Source organism: Bactrocera dorsalis, chromosome 1 (genome assembly GCF_023373825.1).
Source record: "Bactrocera dorsalis isolate Fly_Bdor chromosome 1, ASM2337382v1, whole genome shotgun sequence".
NCBI classification, from domain to species: Eukaryota; Metazoa; Arthropoda; class Insecta; order Diptera; family Tephritidae; genus Bactrocera; species Bactrocera dorsalis.
The window spans coordinates 20,674,075-20,696,258 of NC_064303.1; the positions used below are offsets into that span (position 1 = coordinate 20,674,075).

The following is a 22,184-nucleotide window of genomic DNA, read 5'->3' on the forward strand; positions in this document are numbered from 1 at the left end:
TATACTTCGAAAAATTATTGTTCATTGGAAAACACTTGATATAGCTAAAAACAGAGTTGCAAATATTTTGTTTAATAAATATCTTTTATGTACATATGTATTTATATTTGTTAGAAAAACTTTTAATACCGTAAGGAAATGATATCATGATAACATGCCATTATCCGCTTAAACATAATCAAAGTTGTTTTCATATTCAGTCATTATTTTCAAACTGTATTCAACACATACTCAGGTTTTACTTATGGAACACAGTATTAAATGTCTTCAGAACACACTAAATATTTATATTTTCTAAAGCAATATTTAGTCAACCACATCGCAAGTGTATTAGAAATGTAGATTACAACTATTTGCCTCCGTTACTTGTTTGTAGGAGCATCGATCTAGAGAGTTTAACATATTAAATGAAAAAAATTTAATTTTTACTTACACTTTTTTATGAATGACCGATAATTTAATATACCGTTATTTAAAATCATTGCAATTAGTAAACATTTCAGTTTCAAAACTTTCACAAATATTAGAAACAGAGTTGTTATTTGCATTAATAGTTTATCAAAGTGTACGTACATTCAATAATATATAAAATGGGATGAATGGAAATATTGGCAACGTCGTTGTATGCCGCCAATATAAAAATAAATTTATTTTAAATTCTATGAAAAATGGTAAATATGATTTAAAAGAGTGCAGTAAGAAAAAGGTATTAAATAAATATTTCATCCGCAGCGACGTAGCTTGGCTCCTAGCCAAAATCGATCTGTAAAACTGCGCCCAAGTTGCGATTTTACGCCGCCCCTTCAAAATAAAAGAATTCGTAGTTGTCAAGAGCAGCTTGATCGAAAACAAAAACAAAATAAACGGATAGTACCATTAAGTGAATATGAGCTCGCTATTGCCAAAGTACTTTCGCGTCCATTCAAAGTTCCAATTGCGGATTATGTGCCAGATTACAATGGAGGTAACCGGTGTCTTGGCATGCGTCGTAGCAATGTACGAAAAGCATTACACGACCCACAAGCATGTAATGCTTTAGTCCTGTATACACCTCCAAATTATACAGAACATGAACGTCTCACAATGGATTCGAACAAAATACAGGTACATGTGGTTGTAGATCCCCTATTAAGCAATATTCTGAGGCCACATCAACGTGAGGGAGTACGTTTTATGTATGAATGTGTAGAAGGCCATCGAGGGACATTCAATGGTTGTATAATGGCTGATGAAATGGGGTTGGGTAAGACCTTACAATGCGTTACTTTGGTTTGGACGTTACTGCGTCAGGGTCCATATTGTAAACCTACTATTTCTAAAGCTATCGTTGTATCTCCGTCCTCATTAGTGAAAAATTGGGAAAAGGAATTTAATAAATGGTTACACGGGCGTTTGCATTGTCTTGCCATTGAAGGCGGTTCAAAAGAAGATACCATACGCGCTCTAGAACAATTCATAGTTGATAGTGGTCAACGTTGTGGTACACCAATACTTTTGATAAGTTATGAGACGTTTCGAATATACGCAAATATACTGTGTAGAAACGAAATGGGTATGGTTATCTGTGATGAGGGACACCGCTTGAAGAATAGTGATAATTTGACATATCAAGCGCTAATGGGATTAAAGACGAAACGGCGAGTTTTGCTCTCAGGAACACCAATACAAAACGACCTTACAGAATATTTTAGTTTAGTAAATTTTGTAAATCCCGCAATGTTGGGCTCAGCTGCCGATTTCAAACGGAATTTCGAAAATCCTATATTACGTGGTCAAAATGCAGACTCCACAGATAAAGAGCGTGAACGAGCTGTAGAGAAAACACAAGAACTAATTCGCCTAGTGAATACATGTATTATACGACGCACCAATCAGATACTCACAAAATATTTACCAGTTAAATTTGAAATGGTAATCTGTGCTAAATTAACTGATACACAAATGAGTTTGTATAGAAATTTTATTAAGTCTGATAAAATCAGAAGAAGCTTAGCCGGTATGTATATCTGTAATGAGTTTATATATGTTACACGTGTAAAGATAAATTTTGTATTCATAGATTGCAATGAAAAGGCTTCATTGACTGCGCTTGCTGATATTACTACGCTGAAAAAACTGTGCAGTCATCCAGATCTTATTTATGAAAAGGTTTTGGCACGCGAAAATGGATTTGAGAACTCACATGATTTGTTCCCCTCAAATTATAATCCCAAGTAAGTAACTTAAAGTTATAAAATTACTATACCCTGAACAAGGTATGTTAAGTTTGCCCCCAAGTTTATAATACCCATAAGTAGACCATATAAAAAAATCGATATAAATGATCAGCGTTACGAGCTGAGTTGGTTTAGCCATGGCGGTTTGTCTGTATATACGCTAACTAGTCTTTCAGTTTTTCGTTCTGAAAATTTACACACATATGAAGCTGATAAACTGCCGTACAACTGAACGATCAAAATTACGTTCTTGTACGTTGTTTTTTGGCAGTATCTTTACAAAATTTGACTTAAATTATTGTCCAAGGCAACGCAACAGTACCATACAAACACCGAACAAATTTTTCAGATGAGATCACTATAGCATGCAGCTGCCATACAAACTGATAAAAATCAAGTTTTTGTAAGGAAAACTTGGGTTCTTTATTCTTTGCTTTATTTTAAAATGAAATAAGAACGGATCATTTCTCAATGTTTAAGTAATATAATATAAGACTTTGAATATTCGTGTACTTACAATTTTCCTCATCTACCTTTCAGAGATTTCAGTCCTGAGATGAGTGGCAAGTTTATGCTGCTTGACTTTATGTTAGCTTCAATACGGGCAAATACTGATGACAAAGTGGTGCTTATATCGAATTATACGCAAACGCTGGAATTATTCGAGAAACTTGCACGAAAAAGGTAAAATTTGTACAACTACATATAAATATTACTACATAATACTCTTATTTTAAATAATTAAATTTTGGTTTTGGTAGAAAATACAGCTATGTCCGGCTCGATGGTTCTATGACAATAAAGAAGCGCAGCAAAGTGGTGGATAAATTTAATGATCCTGAATCCGACTGTTTTCTCTTCATGTTGAGTTCGAAAGCAGGTGGTTGTGGTTTAAATTTAATTGGAGCTAATCGTCTCTTCATGTTTGATCCTGATTGGAACCCCGCAAACGATGAGCAGGCAATGGCTCGGGTTTGGCGTGATGGTCAAAAAAAGCCATGCTATATATATCGTTTGGTAGCCGTAAGTTTTGCTAAATTTATATGTTTGTGTTTCTTTATATTTGCAACGATTCATCTTTAATCGTAGACTGGCTCGATTGAAGAGAAAATTTTGCAACGACAGACTCATAAAAAATCATTATCGAGCACAATAATTGATAATAATGAAAGCAATGAGAAACATTTCACACGCGAAGATCTTAAGGATCTTTTCCGTTACGATGCTGATATCTTGTCCGATACGCATATTAAGTAAGTAGAACGTTTTCTGATTAAACATTGATACATTTCATTAATATCCTTTTATATTTGTAAAACGATAGGTTAAAGTGTAAACGTTGTGTTAATAATATACAAATGCAATCGCCCCCTGAAGATAGCGACTGCACTGCACATTTGTCACACTGGTATCACTGTTCCAACAACAAAGGGCTGCCGGACACCATTTTATCCCAGGCATGGCTCTCGAGTAAAAGCGTTTCCTTTGTCTTCCATCACCGGTCGCAAGGAGAGGTAAAAGTAAAAGAGTGCCTCGATAAGGAAAATATATCGGGTCAATGCAATAGTTCCAAAAATAATAGAAATCATAATGAGTGCGACGATATTGATTCTGACTATGAACCGGATGACCAAGCTGATAGTGATTACGCTTAACCTTAGTTTAAAGCTGAAATTTGAAAGCGAAAAATTTGTACAAAACTATATACATATGTAATTTTTCAATTAACTTCTTCACCAACCATAATATCTGACTTCAATTTTCCTCTGTTTTCGTGTATCATTGTGATTGGTGCATAATTGTGATTAAAACCTAAGAACGAGGATTCTTTTGTCGCCTAAATCGGTGTTCGAAGGAAACGTGCCGCTTGCGCTGTTGTAACGGTCTACCGCACCAGCTTTGTGTTATTTTTCATGACAGTTTGATGCACCGGGTAAATTAAATGTGGAAAATCGTTATCGGACTCGTTGCTCGCGTGAACGGAATCTGCAGCATTAAAATAGAATTTGTGAAAATGAGCGACAAAAGAGTCCGCATGTAACCCAGTCTAATACTGTAAACCAATAAAGGGAATGATGTATTGAAAAGTAAAATTTGTGACAATCTTATCGCACATAATTTTGTATCCCGAAGCGGAGCAGTTTTCAATGTATTGGCAATTAAATCTTGTTTGGTTTATATATATATTTAAAAATCAGAAATTAATTAGCTTATAAGGTACATATATAGTACTATTGTAACTGTAAATATATTTTTACTGTCCTAAAAAATACTTTTAAGTTAATGCATTACATTTATTTTCGCTGTTTGTTACTGCAAATTATTATAATTTATTAAATTTACTGAAATATAATATAATAAATAATTGAACGAGTTGCTCTAATTCAATACCATTTTTAGTTAACTTTTAAAGCTATGCGTCATAATGAGTGAAACACCTAAGCGTTATTCCACACATTTTTTAAGTATATCAAAAGTATGGTAAATCGCTCACATTAAAAACATGGAATTATAGTATATAGTAAGTTATAGTGCATTTATATGTGTCACTTCGAATACTCAGGATATAATTAAGTAAAGATCCAAAACCCTGAACCGCATTAGATATCGACGAGCTATACATCCTGTATTTCATGCCACACATTGCTTTTTTCAGGTGGTTTTTCTAATGGCGCTGTTGATATACTTTGACATTCGACTAGGAATTGATGAATACCTTGATAGTAGCTGAAAAAGAAGCAAATAATGTAAATCTTTCGGTAAAATCGGTGTAAATCGTATGGTGCATACTATAAGCCGAAATTCAATGGCGTATTATTTTTGAATATTTCCTAAATCTGTTTCGCAATATACGGTAACAATTTTAATAATTCTGTACTCGAACGTAATATATTTTCGGTTTTATGTCAATATGCACCACACCTTGAAATTTGCTATACCCGTCCATTATCCAGGTATCATTGTGAGCACCTCCTATGAATTCGAGTATGCGCTTTTGTTCACTTCCACACTTCATATATAACGTACGCATCATACGTGGAGGTACAAGGTTATCTGCTAAACCTGATATAAATAAAAATGGTACTGAACATTTACCAATTTTCCATGAAGATAAATACTGAAATATAAAGGAAGTATGTAAATATTACACTATAATATTAGTTATTCGACTCGCTTACTTTATTTTTAAAGCAACATCTTGGTATTAGATTGGCGGATGGATGAACCAATTCAACGGCCATTTCTGGTATGCTGGTAAATGTGTTTTCTACAATTGCACACATAATTTTTTGACTATACACCGTATCTGCCGCTACATCAATCACCACAGCACCGCCTAATGAACGACCGAATAATACTATCTTTGTATGATCTAAATCGTTGCGTGTATATAAGTAATCTATTACAGCGCGAGCATCTAATGATAAACCCTTTTCGGAGGGTACACCAGTTGAAAAGCCGTAACCACGATAATCTATCATTAATATGTTACAGTGAAGATGATTAAATATTCCCCAAATATTTTGCATACGATGACCCATATTGCCAGCATTTCCATGAAAATAAACAAAAGTTGGCACCGCCTTTGAACGCTCCTTTGGCTGCGACACCCAAAATGCGTGCAATGTTACTTTATCTGGTGTGTGAATACTGACAGATTCATGTGGCAGGTTATGCATTTTCGGTATAGGCACATAAATGCGAGAATTTGCGGGGAGATCAGGATGATATAGGAGCATGTCTTGCAAGTAATATAAACAAACTGGAAAGCGGTATTTAAATTATTGGATAATTTAAGTTACTGTTTGCATACTTACAAGATGTAATAGTGAAAAGTAAAAGGATGGTTAAGAGACTTCCATAGTAGTAATAAAATAATAAGAAGGCCAAGAGTACAGCTACAACTACGGCATAAATGCTGCGTGACTTTGGCAAGGCAATTGGCACGCCGCCGAATTCTTGCGACATTGGGTGTCCTTTCGCGGCTAATGTGGTTAAGTAGTTCCCGTGGGATAAACTGATATTGCAATGTGTGGAGAGTCATCAAGCAAACGGACACTGTTTAGCGTGTACCCAACAACATTTCGATGTTTTTCGTTGTAAACAATGAAAAGTTGTAATATGTTATATTCTTTAGAAAGGACATTAATGTTTTACACACTAAATATATTGTTTTCTTTTTTTGTTAATATTCTCCAACGAACTACAATTCAGGATTACTATTTACAACAATTTACAGCTGATTTCGTTCCTTCACATTGGTATCGATATTATCGATTTATATACCATTTACGTAGATTTATTCTTGATACTGTTTTACATCACTAACACTTGTCTTTATTAGGGTCCAAAGGATTAACAAAAATTTAAAGTCAGTCAAATCTGAACAAGTGGAAATCCTTTCGATATGCAGGACATACATACATGTTTCGCGTTATTTTGACAATAAGTAAACACGAACAGATTGGGGATAATGTATATTTCATATTTTATTCAATATGTCTTAATTTTCCCTACTTTTAACTTTGCAAATGAGCAATTGGGCGAATAAGTGAGTAAATTTCAGATACAGATCAAAACACATGTAAGTCGTGGATGATACTTTTGTATATATAAATATAAATTTTTGTAAATTTTATATTTAACAAATATCTAAATATAGAAACCATGGTAACTCTGTATGAAACTGACAGCTTTCGGTAATTGTTTATTGTAGAAAAGTGCATCTTGTTGAAATAAATTTGTTAAAAGACATTTGTTTGAAAACATAAAATTGCAATGGATAAGGCAGAAACATTAGATGCTTCAAACAGTTTAGCTGATAAAATTGCAACTAAAAACGCCAGCACTAATTCTCTGGATACAGCTGACTCAAAGTCTAGTTCAATTGGTTCGAAGCAGGGGGTAGACGTAGGTGCAGCACGCGACACGCCCTTTGTTTATCTCGATGGCGAGGAAGACCAAGATCTAAAAAATGATGTTACATATGTTTGCCCATTTAGGGGTCCAGCATTTGGTGCTTTAACAATTACCAATTATCGCTTATATTTTCGTTCTTTACGTGACCATGATCCACCTGTTGTTGTCGACGTGCCATTGGGTGTAATTGCACGAGTGGAAAAAATTGGAGGTGCAACATCTCGTGGTGAAAACTCATATGGAATTGAAATATTCTGTAAGGATATGCGTAATTTACGTTTCGCGCATAAACAACAAAATCACTCACGACGTACCGTTTTTGAAAAGTTACAATCTTATGCTTTCCCACTGTCGTTCAGTGGTAGGCTGTTTGCGTTTGCTCATGCTGCAGCATCTGGACCATCACCGTCACCAGCGGAAAATGGTTGGGCTGTCTATGAACCATTGGCAGAGTTACGTCGTATGGGTGTACCAAATGATATGTGGCGCATAACAAAATTGAACGAAGCTTACAGTGTTTGCGATAGTTATCCGGTAGTATGGGCTGTTCCCAAAGCAGCGTCTGATGAATTTTTGCGCCGTGTAGCTCAATTTCGTTCACGTTGCCGTTTGCCGGTACTATCTTGGATACATCCACGCTCACAAGCAACTATAACACGATGTTCACAACCCTTGGTCGGGGTAGGAGGCAAGCGCAGTGCAGATGATGAACTTTACCTCAGTTATATTATGGAGGCAAATGTACAATCAGATAAATTGGCAATCATAGATGCACGGCCCAGTGCCAATGCTATAGCTAATAAAGCTAAAGGTGGTGGCTATGAGTCGGAAGAAGCATATAAAAACGTGGAAATCCACTTTCTCGATATACACAACATACATGTGATGCGTGAAAGTTTACGAAAAGTAAAAGAGGCGTGCTATCCAACCATAGACGATTCTAAATGGCTTTCAGCGATTGATGGCACATTATGGTTGAAGCACATTAAATGCATATTAGCCGGAGCAGTGCGTATTGTCGACAAAGTAGAGACAATGAGTACATCGGTAGTGGTGCATTGTTCAGATGGTTGGGATAGAACTGCTCAGCTCACAGCACTATCTATGCTATTGTTGGATCCATATTATCGCACCTTGCGCGGCTTTGAGGTACTAATTGAAAAAGAGTGGCTTTCTTTTGGCCACAAATTTCAACAACGCATTGGTCATGGTGATAATCGCCATTCGGATGCGGATCGTTCACCAGTTTTCTTGCAATTCATCGATTGTGTTTGGCAAGTTAGTCAACAATTCCCAAATGCTTTCGAATTCAATGAACACTTTCTGATAACGATCATAGATCACTTGTATTCTTGTCGCTTTGGCACTTTCTTGTACAACACAGAAGCTGAGCGCGTAGCGGAAGGTTTGTTACAATGTTTTACAATATAAATCCAGATCGAGTTATTAATTTCTAACGAATTTTATTACAGATCTTAAACACAAGACTGTTTCACTTTGGACATATATTAATGGCTCACTGAATCAGTATTTAAATCCGCTAGCTTTTTCGCATGGAGCTCAAACTGTACTGCGTCCAATTGCTAGTATGCGTTATGTAAAATTATGGAAAGGTCTATATTGTCGTTGGAATCCAAGCATACGACCGCAAAATCGCATATACCATCGTACTCGTGAATTGCTCGCTTTACAGGATCAGCTCATTAAGCAAGTGAGCGATTTACGTATGAAGACAAGTTCTCGTCAAACGGCGCAAACTTCGACGCGACTGGCTTCACCAATGCATTGAAGCATCTTGAGCATAGCACCTAGTAAAAAAGTATTTATATTATATCCATGTAATAGTCCCATATATTTTGTACAGAATTTGCACTTACGTTCATATGCATATGTACTATATGCATATATTAGACATGCATATAAAATTTGAATATGATAAGTGCGCTTGACACTTCTTTAATTTCATATAATCCTCAAGCTTTATATTATGTAAAATCTTAATAATTTATAAAGCATTATAAATATATACAGTTTCATAAATAATAACACATAAATCACTTTAATCGTTTAAATGTTTTCAAAACTATTATTGTTCTTTCGTCGGGGTCGGACTATAGGGAGATGGGTGTCAGATGTTTAGGGTTATCTGGACATGCAAAGAGATAGTTAGAGTCATGCGAGGAGTTGTTGCATGCTAGACATATATTTGATATGTCGGGGTCGATTCCGTATAAGTAGGAGTTTAACCTGCTAAAGTATCCAGAACGAAGCTGCGCAAGGGTCACTCTTGATTCTCGCGGCAACTTGAGCTTGTGCTTACAAGTCTGTACTTCTTTGTCGCCGTGGGTTTGGAGGTAGAGAGTGTTAGGTTCCGTGCAGAGAAGAAGCGAGAAAGGTCGGAGAGATAGCTGTTTACCTTTGAACATATGTCATCGATTCCATTGCCCGACGTCAACATCGTGCAATCATCAGCGTACGAGGTTATGGAAAATCCCTCTGGTGGCTGTGGGAGTTTCGAGATGCAGAAATGAAACAGTAGCAGGGAGAGAACACCACCCTGCGGAACCCCCCGTTTAATTCTTCTCGGTTTAGATTTTTCTTCTCGAAACAGTACGAATGATTGACGACCGCTCAGGTAGTTCATGATCCACCTGTTCAGTCCAGGAGGGTGCGTAGTTTTTTCGATGTCCTGCAGTAGCGTTGTGTGATTGACTATGTCAAAAGCTTTTGACAAGTCCAACGCTACGAGTATCGTTCTCTCACAGGTTTGGTTTCTGGTTGAGGCCACGAGCTATCTCACGCTAAATGCTGTGATGGTACTGTGCACTTTTCGGAATGAAGGCCGGGAGAAGGTCGGCTAAAATAGCACGCGCACGTCTTCAGGGGCGCAGAGAGAATCATGTCGCTTCGGGCTAGACACAGCTTTGCCAGTAGTCCAAAGGTTATTCCCGCCGGTGGAGAGGTCGCAAGATTTTAGGTGCTCTATTAATTGCTACCATTTGCCGAATCTCCAAATTGAGATCACTCTGTGCTCACAGGGATTGGCATGGTGGAGGGAGTCGTGCTCATTAGCTAAAACAGCTGCTTCAGCTGTCGGTAAGTTCTGTTAAGCCGACCCAGTTAGTTTAGTTAAAGTTAACAAAGAAACACACACACACAGAAATAAAGTCGGTAGGTTTCTCGATCGAAATAATTATGGATAGATAGTCTAATAAGAGAGTTAGCTTTAGGTTGTCAGGTTATGGTAATTATCAGATCACAACTAGCGATGGTAACATACTTTACATACTTTCGAGGAATGCTGGATGTATGGATCACTTCCGTTATTTAGACTCGACTGTCAAGTAAGTAATTCCAAAAGAATAATAATATACACTAGATTACATTTGTCCATTGACAATTTGAAAAGGTAAAGGGACAACCCCTTTACTGGACAGTGAAACTATTGAGGAACAGATACTTAGGCCGAAGAATGTTCATTAAGGTGCGGAAAAACGCCTCAAATGCCGATTGGGTAGTTGCTAAACATAAATCTGAGGTTAGGAATGCCAAAATGTTTTTTTGTGTCCTACAGGTTTAGACGTATTGTCGCTTAAAGTGACATTCGCCTAAAGATTGGTGAAAACCCGCACGTCACTGCCAAAGGCTATCCGTTTGTGTTAAAAACTTTGGGGGGCCCAGTGAACCAATATACAGATACCGAATTTTCAGGAACAGGATGTGAAAAGCTCAACGGGTGGCACCCACGTAAGTGGTAATCTACCCACAGTTTCGGCTGTGGGGCCCCAACCCCGCTCACAGACAACGAAAGAGTTCGCCAATTCGACAGGAGATGGAAAACCTAAGGAAGGCTAACAAATGCTCCGGAGCTGCTAGACGCGTGATACTGGCTGCTGGACGGTGGGGTCTCCCTGGAAATAAAAAACCTCCGGAATCAGGGGAACGACTCCGAACTCATGAGCGTACTAAATGTTCAAAAAGAGCGAAGTATCACACCTCTTGTAAGAGATCGACTGAGCGGGACAGTAATGTACCATCAGTTTAAGCTACCAGCAAGAAGAGAGCTACCAGTAACGAGGCAGTTGGGAAAAAGAGGCTCAATGCGAAGGTGATCTGTCTATCCAACTATATCAACGGAGTACGCAGAGAGAAGAGGTATGAAAATCATTATAGAGGTATAGTATTCCTTTTCCGACCACAGATGCATTGACTTCAATGTTAAATCCAATACAAACTGGAATACATACGTAACTGAACTGGGTCACTCCATTAGTACCTTCTCAGTACCTGACCCGATAAGTTCCACGTCAGACAGAGACTTAGTGGTAGAAAGAGTCACATAATGCATCATTGATGCTTTTGAAACAGCATACCCCTTCGAAGGTCGGGTTATAAACTATGGATTAAATGGGAACTAAACAACAGCGTAAGTGGAACAGCAAGAATGAAAAAAATTTATCGAAAGACCATATGCAGACACACTAATGGTAGACAGCCAAGGACACGAGGAGATAATTATTCGAAAACGGCAAAGATTTGAAGATTCCACAACTCGAAAAGGAGCTGAATCAACATGGGCGAGCAACTAATGGAATATACGCCGAATATGTCTTTCAATTGGAATTATAGGAAGATACCATGAAGATCGAAGAAAATGAAGACACTCGACGCTCTTCCAACGCTATGGACATAAACATGATTGTGGCTGCAATGTCGCAGATGTCAACCAAATGACAGAGCAAATATCGCAGATGTCAACGCAAAGAAAGCAAAGGTGACTTCACAAGTGGGAAAGGTGTCATCACAAATGTTGGCTCAGTTGGATGAGCGGCTTTCAACGAAATTGGGAAAGTAGTTCGCAGCGCATGAAGTACGTTACTTCAGCAGCATTCGAAGTCTATGCAGAGCGTTTGTCAGAACAGTTTCAAACAATTGGAGCGTGTATATCAGGTCAGGAGTCCTCACAGTGTTCTCACAGTTGGAAAACCAGTACAAGGGATCTCACTGTCGGGTTGAACAAATTTACAACGAGAGGAGAAATAGCTGCAGGCAGCCCAGGCGCAAAAGCATTTTGGGGAAAGTTACGATTTTTCCAAAAGTTGGATTTCCGAAAGTTCCAAGCGAGCTGTACAACGGTCTAAGTGGAGGGCACTTGCGAATCACGACCATATGAATTAGGAAACATACAAATCTTAGAAAAGACCCGTGAAAAGAGTGTCGACGCGCACCACTTCTTCGTCAATTTCCAACCTGCTTTTGACAGCACGAAAAGGAGCTGCCTTTATGCCGTGATGCCTGAATTTGGTATCCCCGGCTGTGTAAACTGACATTGAGCAACACCAAAAGCTCCATCAGGATCGGGAAGGACTTCTACGAGCCGCTCGATACCAAAGAAGGCTTCAGACTCTCTTTCCAGTGACTTCTTCAACCTACTTCTGGAGAGAATAATTCGAGCTCTGATTGTGGACAGAGAAGGTACTAGAGACAGAGAAGGTACCATCTTCTATAAGAGTGTACAGTTGCTGATGTATACTGATAACATTGATACCAACCGCGCCGTTAGTTCTTTTTCTCCAGAATGGATAAGGCAACGAAGCAAATGGGTCTTTTGGTGAACGAGGGCAAGACGAAATACCTCCTGACATCACAAAAATAGTCGTCGCACTCGCGACTAGGCTCCCAAGTCACTGTTGACAGTCACAACTTCGAGGTAGTCCTTTGGCTTTGGTAACGGCGAATATCGCATTCGATGGAACGATGGGCTGTATGAGTTATACGACGACATTGACATACATAGTTCAGCGAATTTAAAGGCAGCAGCGGTTATGCTGGCTAGGTCATGTTGTCAGAATGGCGAAAACACTCCAGCTTTGAAAGTATTCGACGCAGTACCCGCCGAGGGAGAGCTTCCACTCCGTTGGAAGGATCAGGTGGAGAAGGACTTGATTTCGCTTGGAATATCCAGTTAGCGTTACGTAGCCAAAAGAAGAAACGACTGTTGTTAACTCGGGTATAACTGCGTAAGCGGTGCCTACGCCAGTAAAGAAGAAGAAGTGTATCATTCAGCCTTTTTATCTCTAGGGTGTTTTCGAAATTTTAATTGCAAACTAACTGGATTAAAAATCCCCGCTATTTTCTCATAAGGTGCACAAATCGAAGGTGAGCACATATTTATGTTTTTATTGTACTCTTATTTGCGGCAATATGCAGTAGCAATTTTATAATTAAACAAGCATACTCGTACATCACGGCGTACTAAACCTATGTATTAAATATTGCATGTCATGGCGCGCAGAAAGTGCTCCATGAGTTTAAAATGTTACAATTACTTTCATAAATTATCACAGGCTTCATGTTAAAGGTTTCAAAGACTTGGCTCCATTCATGTTACTTTTAAGTAATACAAGTATTAGAATAACTATAAGATATATATGTATATGTACGTGCTTGCATCTTTTTAAATTTTTGCAGCCAGTTGCTACAGAGTGTTATAGTTTTGTTCACCTAACGGTTGTACGCATCACCTAAAACTTATCGATATAGATATAGGGTCTGATCATTTATATATATATAAATGATCAGAATAACGACAAGAGTTGAAGTCCGGTTGACTGTCTGTCCGTCCGTAAAAATGGAGATATTTCGATGAAACTTGGTATGTGGGTTCCTTAATACAAAAAAATTACGAGTTCATGAATAGTATGCCCAGACTACTGCAACGCCCACAAATCACCATCAACCAAAAACATATAAAGTGCCATAAATAAGCACTACATACATATATTAAGGTATAAAGCTGTAATTTGGTACAGAGAATGGCAGGAGCAAGGGGCAGCTGTGGCCAAAAATTAAAAAAAAGGTGGGTGTGGCCCTGCTTTCTAACAATTTTTAATATTATGTACATATCTTCTAAACCACTCAAGTTACAACAACCAAGTTCGCTGGATTCAAATCTTATCAGAACTTCCACCGACATTGTGAAAATGGATGAAATCGAACGATAACCCCCCTGATTCCCCATATAACGGTACTTTTAAAGACTAAAGCGCGAAAAATCAATAACTAAGTCGCAAGAGTCATTAAATTTTACCACCGAGATGGTATGGGAGAGCTTTACGGGAGTCGATGTGAAAATTGGACGATGAGGGTGACACCGATTCGTTCAGTTTCCAAATACACAAATCAAGAAGCAATTAATATAACGGGATACAACTTTGCACGAATATTGTCTTTTAGTGTGTCACCTTATGACCAAAAATTGTCAAAATCCAAGAAAACTGATCATGTCCCTAGGTTCTGAACTTTTAGACCCCACCACTTATAGTTCTATAAGCGCCGCAGAGGATGATTTAGAAAGAAACGACGACTGCGCGGATTTCCTGTTTCCTTTACTTAAAGATATTTTGGCCTCAGAAAAGATACCAGACGAGTTGAAAGAAGGTGTTATTACTCTTCTTCCGAAGAAGGGAAATTTATCGGAATGTAAGAATTGGAGGGGAATAAACACTATTAAGTATGGTGACATAAAATAATAACGCACATTAAATTCACAAAAGGTTATCTGATTCGCTGTTTGCATGGGCTACGTAAAGAACAAGCTGGTTTCAGACCCCATTGCTCCATGTGTCGATCACATCAACACTTTACGAGTGATTGTAGAGCAGTCGGTAGAGTGCTGAACTCCTCCCTACCTTCGCTTTTATCGATTTTGAGAAAGCGTTCGACACTCTCAAGCATGATGCGATTTGGAGAGCCCTAGTGCCCAAGGAGTTCCGGAAAAATTAATTAACCCTAATAAAAACAGCTGTACTCAGGAGCTAGTTGTCGAGTAAGGTGTGGAAATATTTTAAGTAGCGGCATCCAAGTTAGGACTGGTGTCAGGCAGGAGTGCCTGCTATCTCCCCTTTTATTCAATTGGTATTGGATTTGGTGATGCGACAAGCTTGTGCGACTAATAGAGGAATATCTTGGGGTTTAAGCGGTAGCTTGAAGATTTGGACTATGCGGATGATATCTGTCTGTTGTTCCACAAATATTCGCACATGTTCCGTGAAACTTGAAGCTGTTAGTGATCTCGCCGCACAAACTGGACTTAAAATTAGTATAGCGAAGACAAAATTCATGCGCATCAACACAACCGAAACGCCCAAACCTACAGATCGCTGGAAACATGCCTCGAAGAAGTCGACGAGTTTTGCTATTTAGGTTAGCATCATATCTAAAAACGGAGGATCAGCAGGCGATATACGAAACCGTACATCCAAAGCTCGCGTTGCCTTCGGAATGTTGGATATAGTCTGAAGATCCACACATATATCCATACGTACGAAGCAAAAAATATTCGATTCAAGCGTGAAATCCGTTACATTATATGGCTGCGAGACGTGGAATATTGCAGCGAATGCTTTACAATTGCTGAAATCCTTTTTTAATCTGATGTCTTCGAAAAATTTGCGGATATTCTGCCCTAAAGTTATTAGCCCCTCTTCTTTCTCCCTTTCAAATGCTAACCTCTGGACCGTAAACAAAACAGCTACCGGTCCACATCGAAATACGACGTCGTAAATGGAAATGGATCGGCCACACTCTGCGTAAACCTCACGACGACATTAATAAATTATTCTTGGAGAGAAATTAAATTTATAGCTGTAAATTAAATGAATTATAATTTGTTTATTAAAGCCCTATGTTCCACCTAAGAACTACGGGAAAATATATATGTATATATATTACTTATAGTTGACTTTAGATCAAAAATATTGGTCAATGTGTGAGATATATAATTGAAATTCAGAGAATCCTTCTCTAACAGTGGTATGTCTGTGTGTCAATTCTTCTCTTAGCTTCAATATACCTAAGATAAAGATTTTCAAGCTTCCAGGTGACTTTGTACCGCATACATCGACCTATATGTGGAATTGCGAAAAATAGATAGAATCAGGTAGAAATTACTCCATCTCCCATATACTACATATTATGATTTTCATTTTTTAACAAACCTTATGTGTCTGTAAGTGTATGTAAGTGTATATATAGTATAAATATATGTATATGAAATTGCTTGGATTGCGATCCTCGGGTTGACGTTTTACACCTTTAAGTATTTCCTTGGCTTTGATTTTTGCAAGTTGCAAGAGTATAAAACGTTCGTCTGCACCCGAACTTAGCCCTTCCTTACTTGTTGTTTTCAACGTGTCAGGCTTATGTATTGCTGAAACAGTTTTCTGTTAATTTTAAAAACTCACAATTGGTTGGACCGGTTAATCAGTAAATTTTCCGCACGGTATCGCAACTTTTGGCTTTTAAATGTTCTTCTCATAATAAATACTTCAAGACTGGTATTGTGCTCTAGGGCATATATGTACATATGTATGTAGTCACATAAATATGTTAGAAATGACATAACATTTGTTTTGCTCCACGAAGTTTCCAGGAAGTTCCCAGGGGGGCCAAATCTTGGTTGTAGGGAGGCTGCTTAAGCGTTGGGATGCCGGCCTTGGTTAGGTAGCTCACAAGAAAGGCGGTGTGCACTGTTTGTTAGTGAGCATTTTTGGGACCATCTTCGCGCACACCTTGCGCATGTTCAAGTCTTCTGTCACAATGTCCATGAGCCACAAAATTTCATAAATTTAACATCTGGGCAATTAGACGAAGACTTAGTCGACGGTCTAAGTTGTAGGTCTCCCAGCACGGTCTTCATCAGCGACTTTCTCTCAGCCCTCCAAAAAAGCCTGGTGCCACTGAAAGCCTGCTTGATCATATAAAACGTTATTACTTTCGGGACAAACCTTGTATATGTATATGTATATACTTGGTCGCGAATATTATGTTTTTGAGTGTATTTAAATTTTGTGACTCTGTATATAAAGGTAAAATGAGTGAAATTGATACTAAAAAAGGACTTACTTGAAAAGTTTTGGTTTATTACTATTAAGACTATTGAGAAATATTTACCATGGCTTTTTATAAATAAATTAAATACTTTCTAGTATATTCAAAGTGAAAATGCTTATCTAGTCATGTAAGTGTGTGCCTACATAAATGTTAAAAATGTTTACCATAGATATATGTACATATAACTTTTATATTTGTGGCATTATTTTGCACTATAGTCTGTATAGTCTGTGTTTGCTACCCAAAAATTAGTTTTTAATCTAAGATGGTTCATTGTCCGCGAGCAAAATGAAATTGTCAGTGCCAAGCTTCTTAATCTTGGTCAACTCTGTGTTCCCACGTAATGTTAGAATTATGCAAAATACCTTACAAATTTCTCCACCTCCACTTAAACAACACAGAAGCATAGTTGAATGCTCCTTAAAGTGTGCAAAAATGGAAGTTTGTATCAAGTTCTTATTTATGCATATACTTAAAAGTATGAACAGGCGTACATATGTACTTGCAGCAACATGGTTTGTTTGTAAGTAATGAGATTAAGAGATTAAGTTTCTAAAACTTAATACGAGGTACCTCTGCATGTTTAGTGGATACGTATTAGTTTGAATATGATTAAATCTAACACAACTCTTCGTATGCTTTTTAAGATTCATACAGTTTTTTTTTTCAAATCATAATGATCTGAACTATTTTTTTTGTAGAGTACATCAGCTGAGCGTCTTTAACGAAGTCTACTGAAGTGTGATGTTTCAGAGTGAACGGCAAGTATTTCTGTTCAATTATTGTGAAATTGGGATATTTCATTAAATCGTTAGATTCATTTTCCAAATGGCAGATTCATGCTTTTGAACCATATTCTATAAACGAATAATGTGAACTTATTAAAATCATGACATATGCGACGAAATTGTTTACAACTGTTTGCAACAGACACCTTACTTCAATTGAACAATAGTACATACGAGTATATGATTTAAAAAGCTTTATGCCGACCACATATAATAACATTTTTGAGAATTCTATTTCAGAAGAGATATCGATAACATGTAACAAGAACAGAATCGAGCCGAGATGACTATTTTGCGAAACTGCTGCAGAGATATTGATTAAATCTGAAAGAGTATTCTCAAATATTATTCGTTGCATTCCTTACAAAGATAAGAATATACCCATTGGGAAATCTTGGTTGAAAGTCCAGAAGATCAAGTTTATGTACGAGAGTCGAGAGGTTTACAGTGTATTAATTTCAGTGCTTGTGTTACCTAAAGCCCGATGATACATGTTTTACATTTTCAAGTAAATTTGTTGGAGCAGATTTCCCTTTACAAAATCCATGCTGAGAAGAAAAAATTAGTTGAAGTCGAAATACTGCTCGGACGTTTTGATGATAAGATGGACACGCAGACCATTCAGAATGTACTATACCTTCGCCAATAGGTTATGGGAATGGTTAAATTCCAAACATATACCAAGCGTTATCTTCAGTGGGCTTCAGTGTGGTAATACAAATATATTTGCTTTGATACTAAGATTTTAAATCCTGTATATTTTTCTTATATTATAATATTTAATTAGACTCCGTAAAGGGTATATTAACTTTGCCACGAAGTTTATAACACCGAAAAGGAAACGTCAGAGACCCTATAATGTATATAACGAGTTGTCCAAGTAGAAGTACTTTCTTCAATAGCATTTTCTTGACAGATTACGTATAACAATGGTTGTGGCCCTATGGAATCATCGGTCCATATTTATTCAAAAATGCTGCCAGTGAAAACGCAACCGTCATGCCCAAAATTGAAGCTTGTGATCTTGGCGGCATTTGGTTTCAACAAGACGTGACGGGCTGACTCGATTTTATCGAGTCCGTCTGTCGATTCGTTCGTCGGTATACATATGTGAATTTAGTCCCTAAGTTTTTAAGATATCGACCAGAAATTTTGCACACGTATTTCTCTCACCAAGATGCTGCTTCTTCGTCGGAACCGCCGATATCGGACCACTATAGGATATAGCTAGTATAGAAAGCCTTGCCATTCGACAAGATATCTTCAAGAAATACATATGGCTTGCAATGTCTAAGATAAACATCTTTTTATACTCCTTTATGCTCTAAAAAATACATCAATATTATGGCTTTGGTTTAGCCGATGTTAACGATTTTTTATTATCAATTCAATCAATCAACTTGTAAGAAAACTTTTTAATTTTTGTTATTTTGTAGTGAAATTCGATCACAATTAAGGGATCGTCGCAGTGTGAAGTTTTCGAGAAATCGATTTTTTCTGTTACATTATCGGATAGTATACACTGTATAAGCATTCCCTCAAGTTTTGAAATCGAAATTTGAATTATTACGGTCGCTCTAGCGTTTTTTATAGAAAGAGAGCACAGTGGGAAACATAGCGACTCCAATCGCGTTTTTCTTAAAATGGTGATTTTCAAAAGGTTTCCAGTCTCCAAGGAAGAGTCTTGAAGATATCTAGTTCCAACTTGGAGAGAATATTTTTAATGTCATTCGCTATTTCCCTCTCGAAGCTTTTCTTTTTTTTGAAATCTTCCTATTTTTTTCTACGAAAAACTGTCGAAAAAAGGTCCAAAATCGATACGTTTTGTTCAATACGTTTTGTCAAATTTCAAATAAAAAAACACAAAAAAGCTTTCATAGCGCGATAGCGACTTTCCTACAGATTAATAATCTTTTTGAAATTTTTGTTTCGGAATTTAGAAAATTGAAATTATAGTTTTTTTTCAGACTTGCTAACATATTAATAACTATATACATATATATTTTGTTTATACCTGATCGGCGGTTTGAGTTTTTGTCTTGCTAAAATTATTTGGGGTTGCTAAAATCGGAAATGATAGTAAAAATGTTCTAACACGTGTTGCGTTGTAGTCAAGTACATCACTTGACATCACTCAGCGGTCAAACCACCATCATTTACTAAAATAACCACTATATCATAAGCACATAGGCTGATCGATCAAAATCCAGTCCTTATATGGAAAACTTTTTTTATTTGACACAATATCTTCACGGAATTTACACTTGGCATAGATAGTTTTCCAAAGCAACGGTGCAATCTCCGAAGAAATTGTTCAGATCGGACCACTGTAGCATACAGCTTCCATACAAACTGACCGATTAAAATCAGATTTTGTAAAAAAATGTTTTAATTACATGAATGATGTAATATTACTAATTATACAAGGAGCGTTCCAAAGTAAACAGGCATTATGCAGACGTAGAGGCCATTCAAAAGGCTTGCCTCGGCATACTGGCGGTTATCTACACATACTTCATGAATGGAAGAGTTTGCAGTTCCTTACTCTTGACTTTAATTGAATTTGAAATTCCGGGTCGCTTTTCGAGGCAGAAAAAAATTCGGCAGATATAATTTTGTACTAAAAACTTTCTAGCCTCGGCTAATTCTACACACGTGCGGTTGAGCCTCTGCCGTCGGAGTTCCTGTTGGGTTATCATTGTTATTAATATTATAATTAAGCGAGAAAATTTGCTTTAGAAACATATGATTAATATTGACTTTCGTAAGTGATGTTGATTTTAAAACAGGTATTGCGGGAAATGATAATTTAATCAAGTAGTGTAAATTGGTAGAATATTATATAATCGGTGGAGCTCGAACTTATGAGGGAAATGTTAATATTTCATATGCTTATTTTGAGAGCTTGGTAAACATATTTATATTACCAATTAGTATTAGTTGTCAGATTGACTTCACACGCTTCTAATATAATATAATGTTAGCTGATCATATGCAATATAGCCAACCGTTGGGACAGTAGGAAGTATTTATTTATTTGGTTTTCGTATGCTCGGTCACGGCAAATAAGCACCAGCGACCATATGACGTCCCATTGCAGTAAAATCAGAAAGTAGAAAAATTCTAGACAAGATGTACCCAAAATCTAACTGTAAACTACACAATTACGGCAGACATTGGCAATGAGCATGCCATGCAGTACCGTTAACTATGCACTGCACATACTATATGCGCCTTTTTGTTGTTACATAGGGTTGCTAGCCGTTGTATTATATTTGTTATTATTGCTTGGATAGCAAAGTTTTTTGTTGTTGGCTCATTACATGCATGCATACATTGGCCGAAAGCACGTATTTTAGGTTTTGGTTTGCGGTTTGAAATGTTGTTGCTCAGCTCGACTGTGCCGCGTTGCTCATACGCCACGTCGCCAGCGGCACGAGTATACACTAGTATAGTTAGTCTAAATATAAATTTTAATTGTTGATCAGTGTAAAAAGTTCGCATTTTAAATTTGTTCCAACACTTTCGGCTGTTGCTTATTGTTTTGGTTTTAATGTGTACAAAAAAATGTGTTGAATCATTTATTTCAGTAACAATTTTGTGGTTTCTGGGTGCGTTGTTGTGGCGAATTTTTTGTTGGTTAAAGCAATTGTGCCATATGGCTGTTTTCACAAATAGTGTCCACAATTTACGGTAGAAATATGAAAGCATACATTTTTTAGAAATTTTTTGAGTGTGAAAATTTAAATAGTTCATCATAATATGTTTTCTTGTAGAATAATCAGTTTTCTGGGTTTAATACGAGTTAGCTAAGTAGGTTTCTCATAGCTAAACATGTGGGTGTGTTTTTGTCATAACCTTATCAGAACCATTCAAGATCAAATTTGAATAGGACATGTCCATTTAATCTGATCATTATTTGATCTATATGTATTAAGTAGTGTGTCATTGGCAGATTGGCAACGCGAACAGTTTGTCTGGCGATTTTTATATATTGGGTCAATAGACGTGGTCTCGGAAGTACATTTTTTAGTTTAGAAAACAGAAAAAAAGACTGAGCCAAATCTGCTGAGTACGATGGCTGAGCAATGACTCTCGATTTGTGTTGACACGCTTCATACCCAAAATATTAAATAAAGTGGTGCAGACGATTCATATAAGATTTTGAGATCCTCTGCTGTCTCTCTGATGGCACAACGATTTTCTAGCACTGTTTCTTTGACTTTTGCTATCGTCATTAGCAGAGTTGGATGGACGACTCGCAAGAGACAATTTCTTAAATACTTGTGTTCGCGAAAAAATCGTCTTCTTCTTCTTTTTTACTGGTGTAGACACCGCCTACGAGGTTATAGCCGAGTTAACAACA

General features: G+C 37.2%; 3 protein-coding genes across 4 annotated transcripts; 2 read left to right on the plus strand and 1 right to left on the minus strand.

Moving 5' to 3' along the window:
* Positions 1 to 489: 489 nt before the first annotated feature.
* LOC105225651 (DNA repair and recombination protein RAD54-like) lies at positions 490 to 4,604 on the plus strand. The gene is made up of 7 exons (XM_011204223.4): positions 490 to 671; positions 733 to 1,996; positions 2,060 to 2,213; positions 2,757 to 2,900; positions 2,978 to 3,239; positions 3,306 to 3,469; positions 3,541 to 4,604. Exons 1-7 carry the CDS (start codon positions 669 to 671, stop codon positions 3,869 to 3,871), a joined length of 2,322 nt encoding a protein of 773 aa, XP_011202525.2. The 5' UTR covers positions 490 to 668; the 3' UTR covers positions 3,872 to 4,604.
* On the minus strand, positions 4,490 to 6,483 carry LOC105225653 (protein ABHD13). Of its 2 annotated transcripts, none has more exons than XM_011204224.4 (4): positions 6,035 to 6,480; positions 5,396 to 5,979; positions 5,156 to 5,334; positions 4,490 to 4,943 (listed from the first exon to the last, which is right to left on the minus strand). In XM_011204224.4, the coding sequence occupies exons 1-4, from the start codon at positions 6,183 to 6,185 to the stop codon at positions 4,832 to 4,834; spliced, it is 1,026 nt and encodes a 341-aa protein (XP_011202526.2). In that variant the 5' UTR covers positions 6,186 to 6,480; the 3' UTR covers positions 4,490 to 4,831. The 2 variants fall into 2 exon arrangements, with proteins under 2 accessions (XP_011202526.2, XP_019845592.2); XM_019990033.3 differs by having other exon boundaries at positions 4,771 to 4,943; positions 5,139 to 5,334; positions 6,035 to 6,483.
* Positions 6,484 to 6,892: 409 nt separating this feature from the next.
* LOC105225654 (myotubularin-related protein 2) lies at positions 6,893 to 9,199 on the plus strand. Its single transcript, XM_011204225.4, has 2 exons — positions 6,893 to 8,541; positions 8,609 to 9,199. Exons 1-2 carry the CDS (start codon positions 6,996 to 6,998, stop codon positions 8,923 to 8,925), a joined length of 1,863 nt encoding a protein of 620 aa, XP_011202527.2. The 5' UTR covers positions 6,893 to 6,995; the 3' UTR covers positions 8,926 to 9,199.
* Positions 9,200 to 22,184: the final 12,985 nt, after the last annotated feature.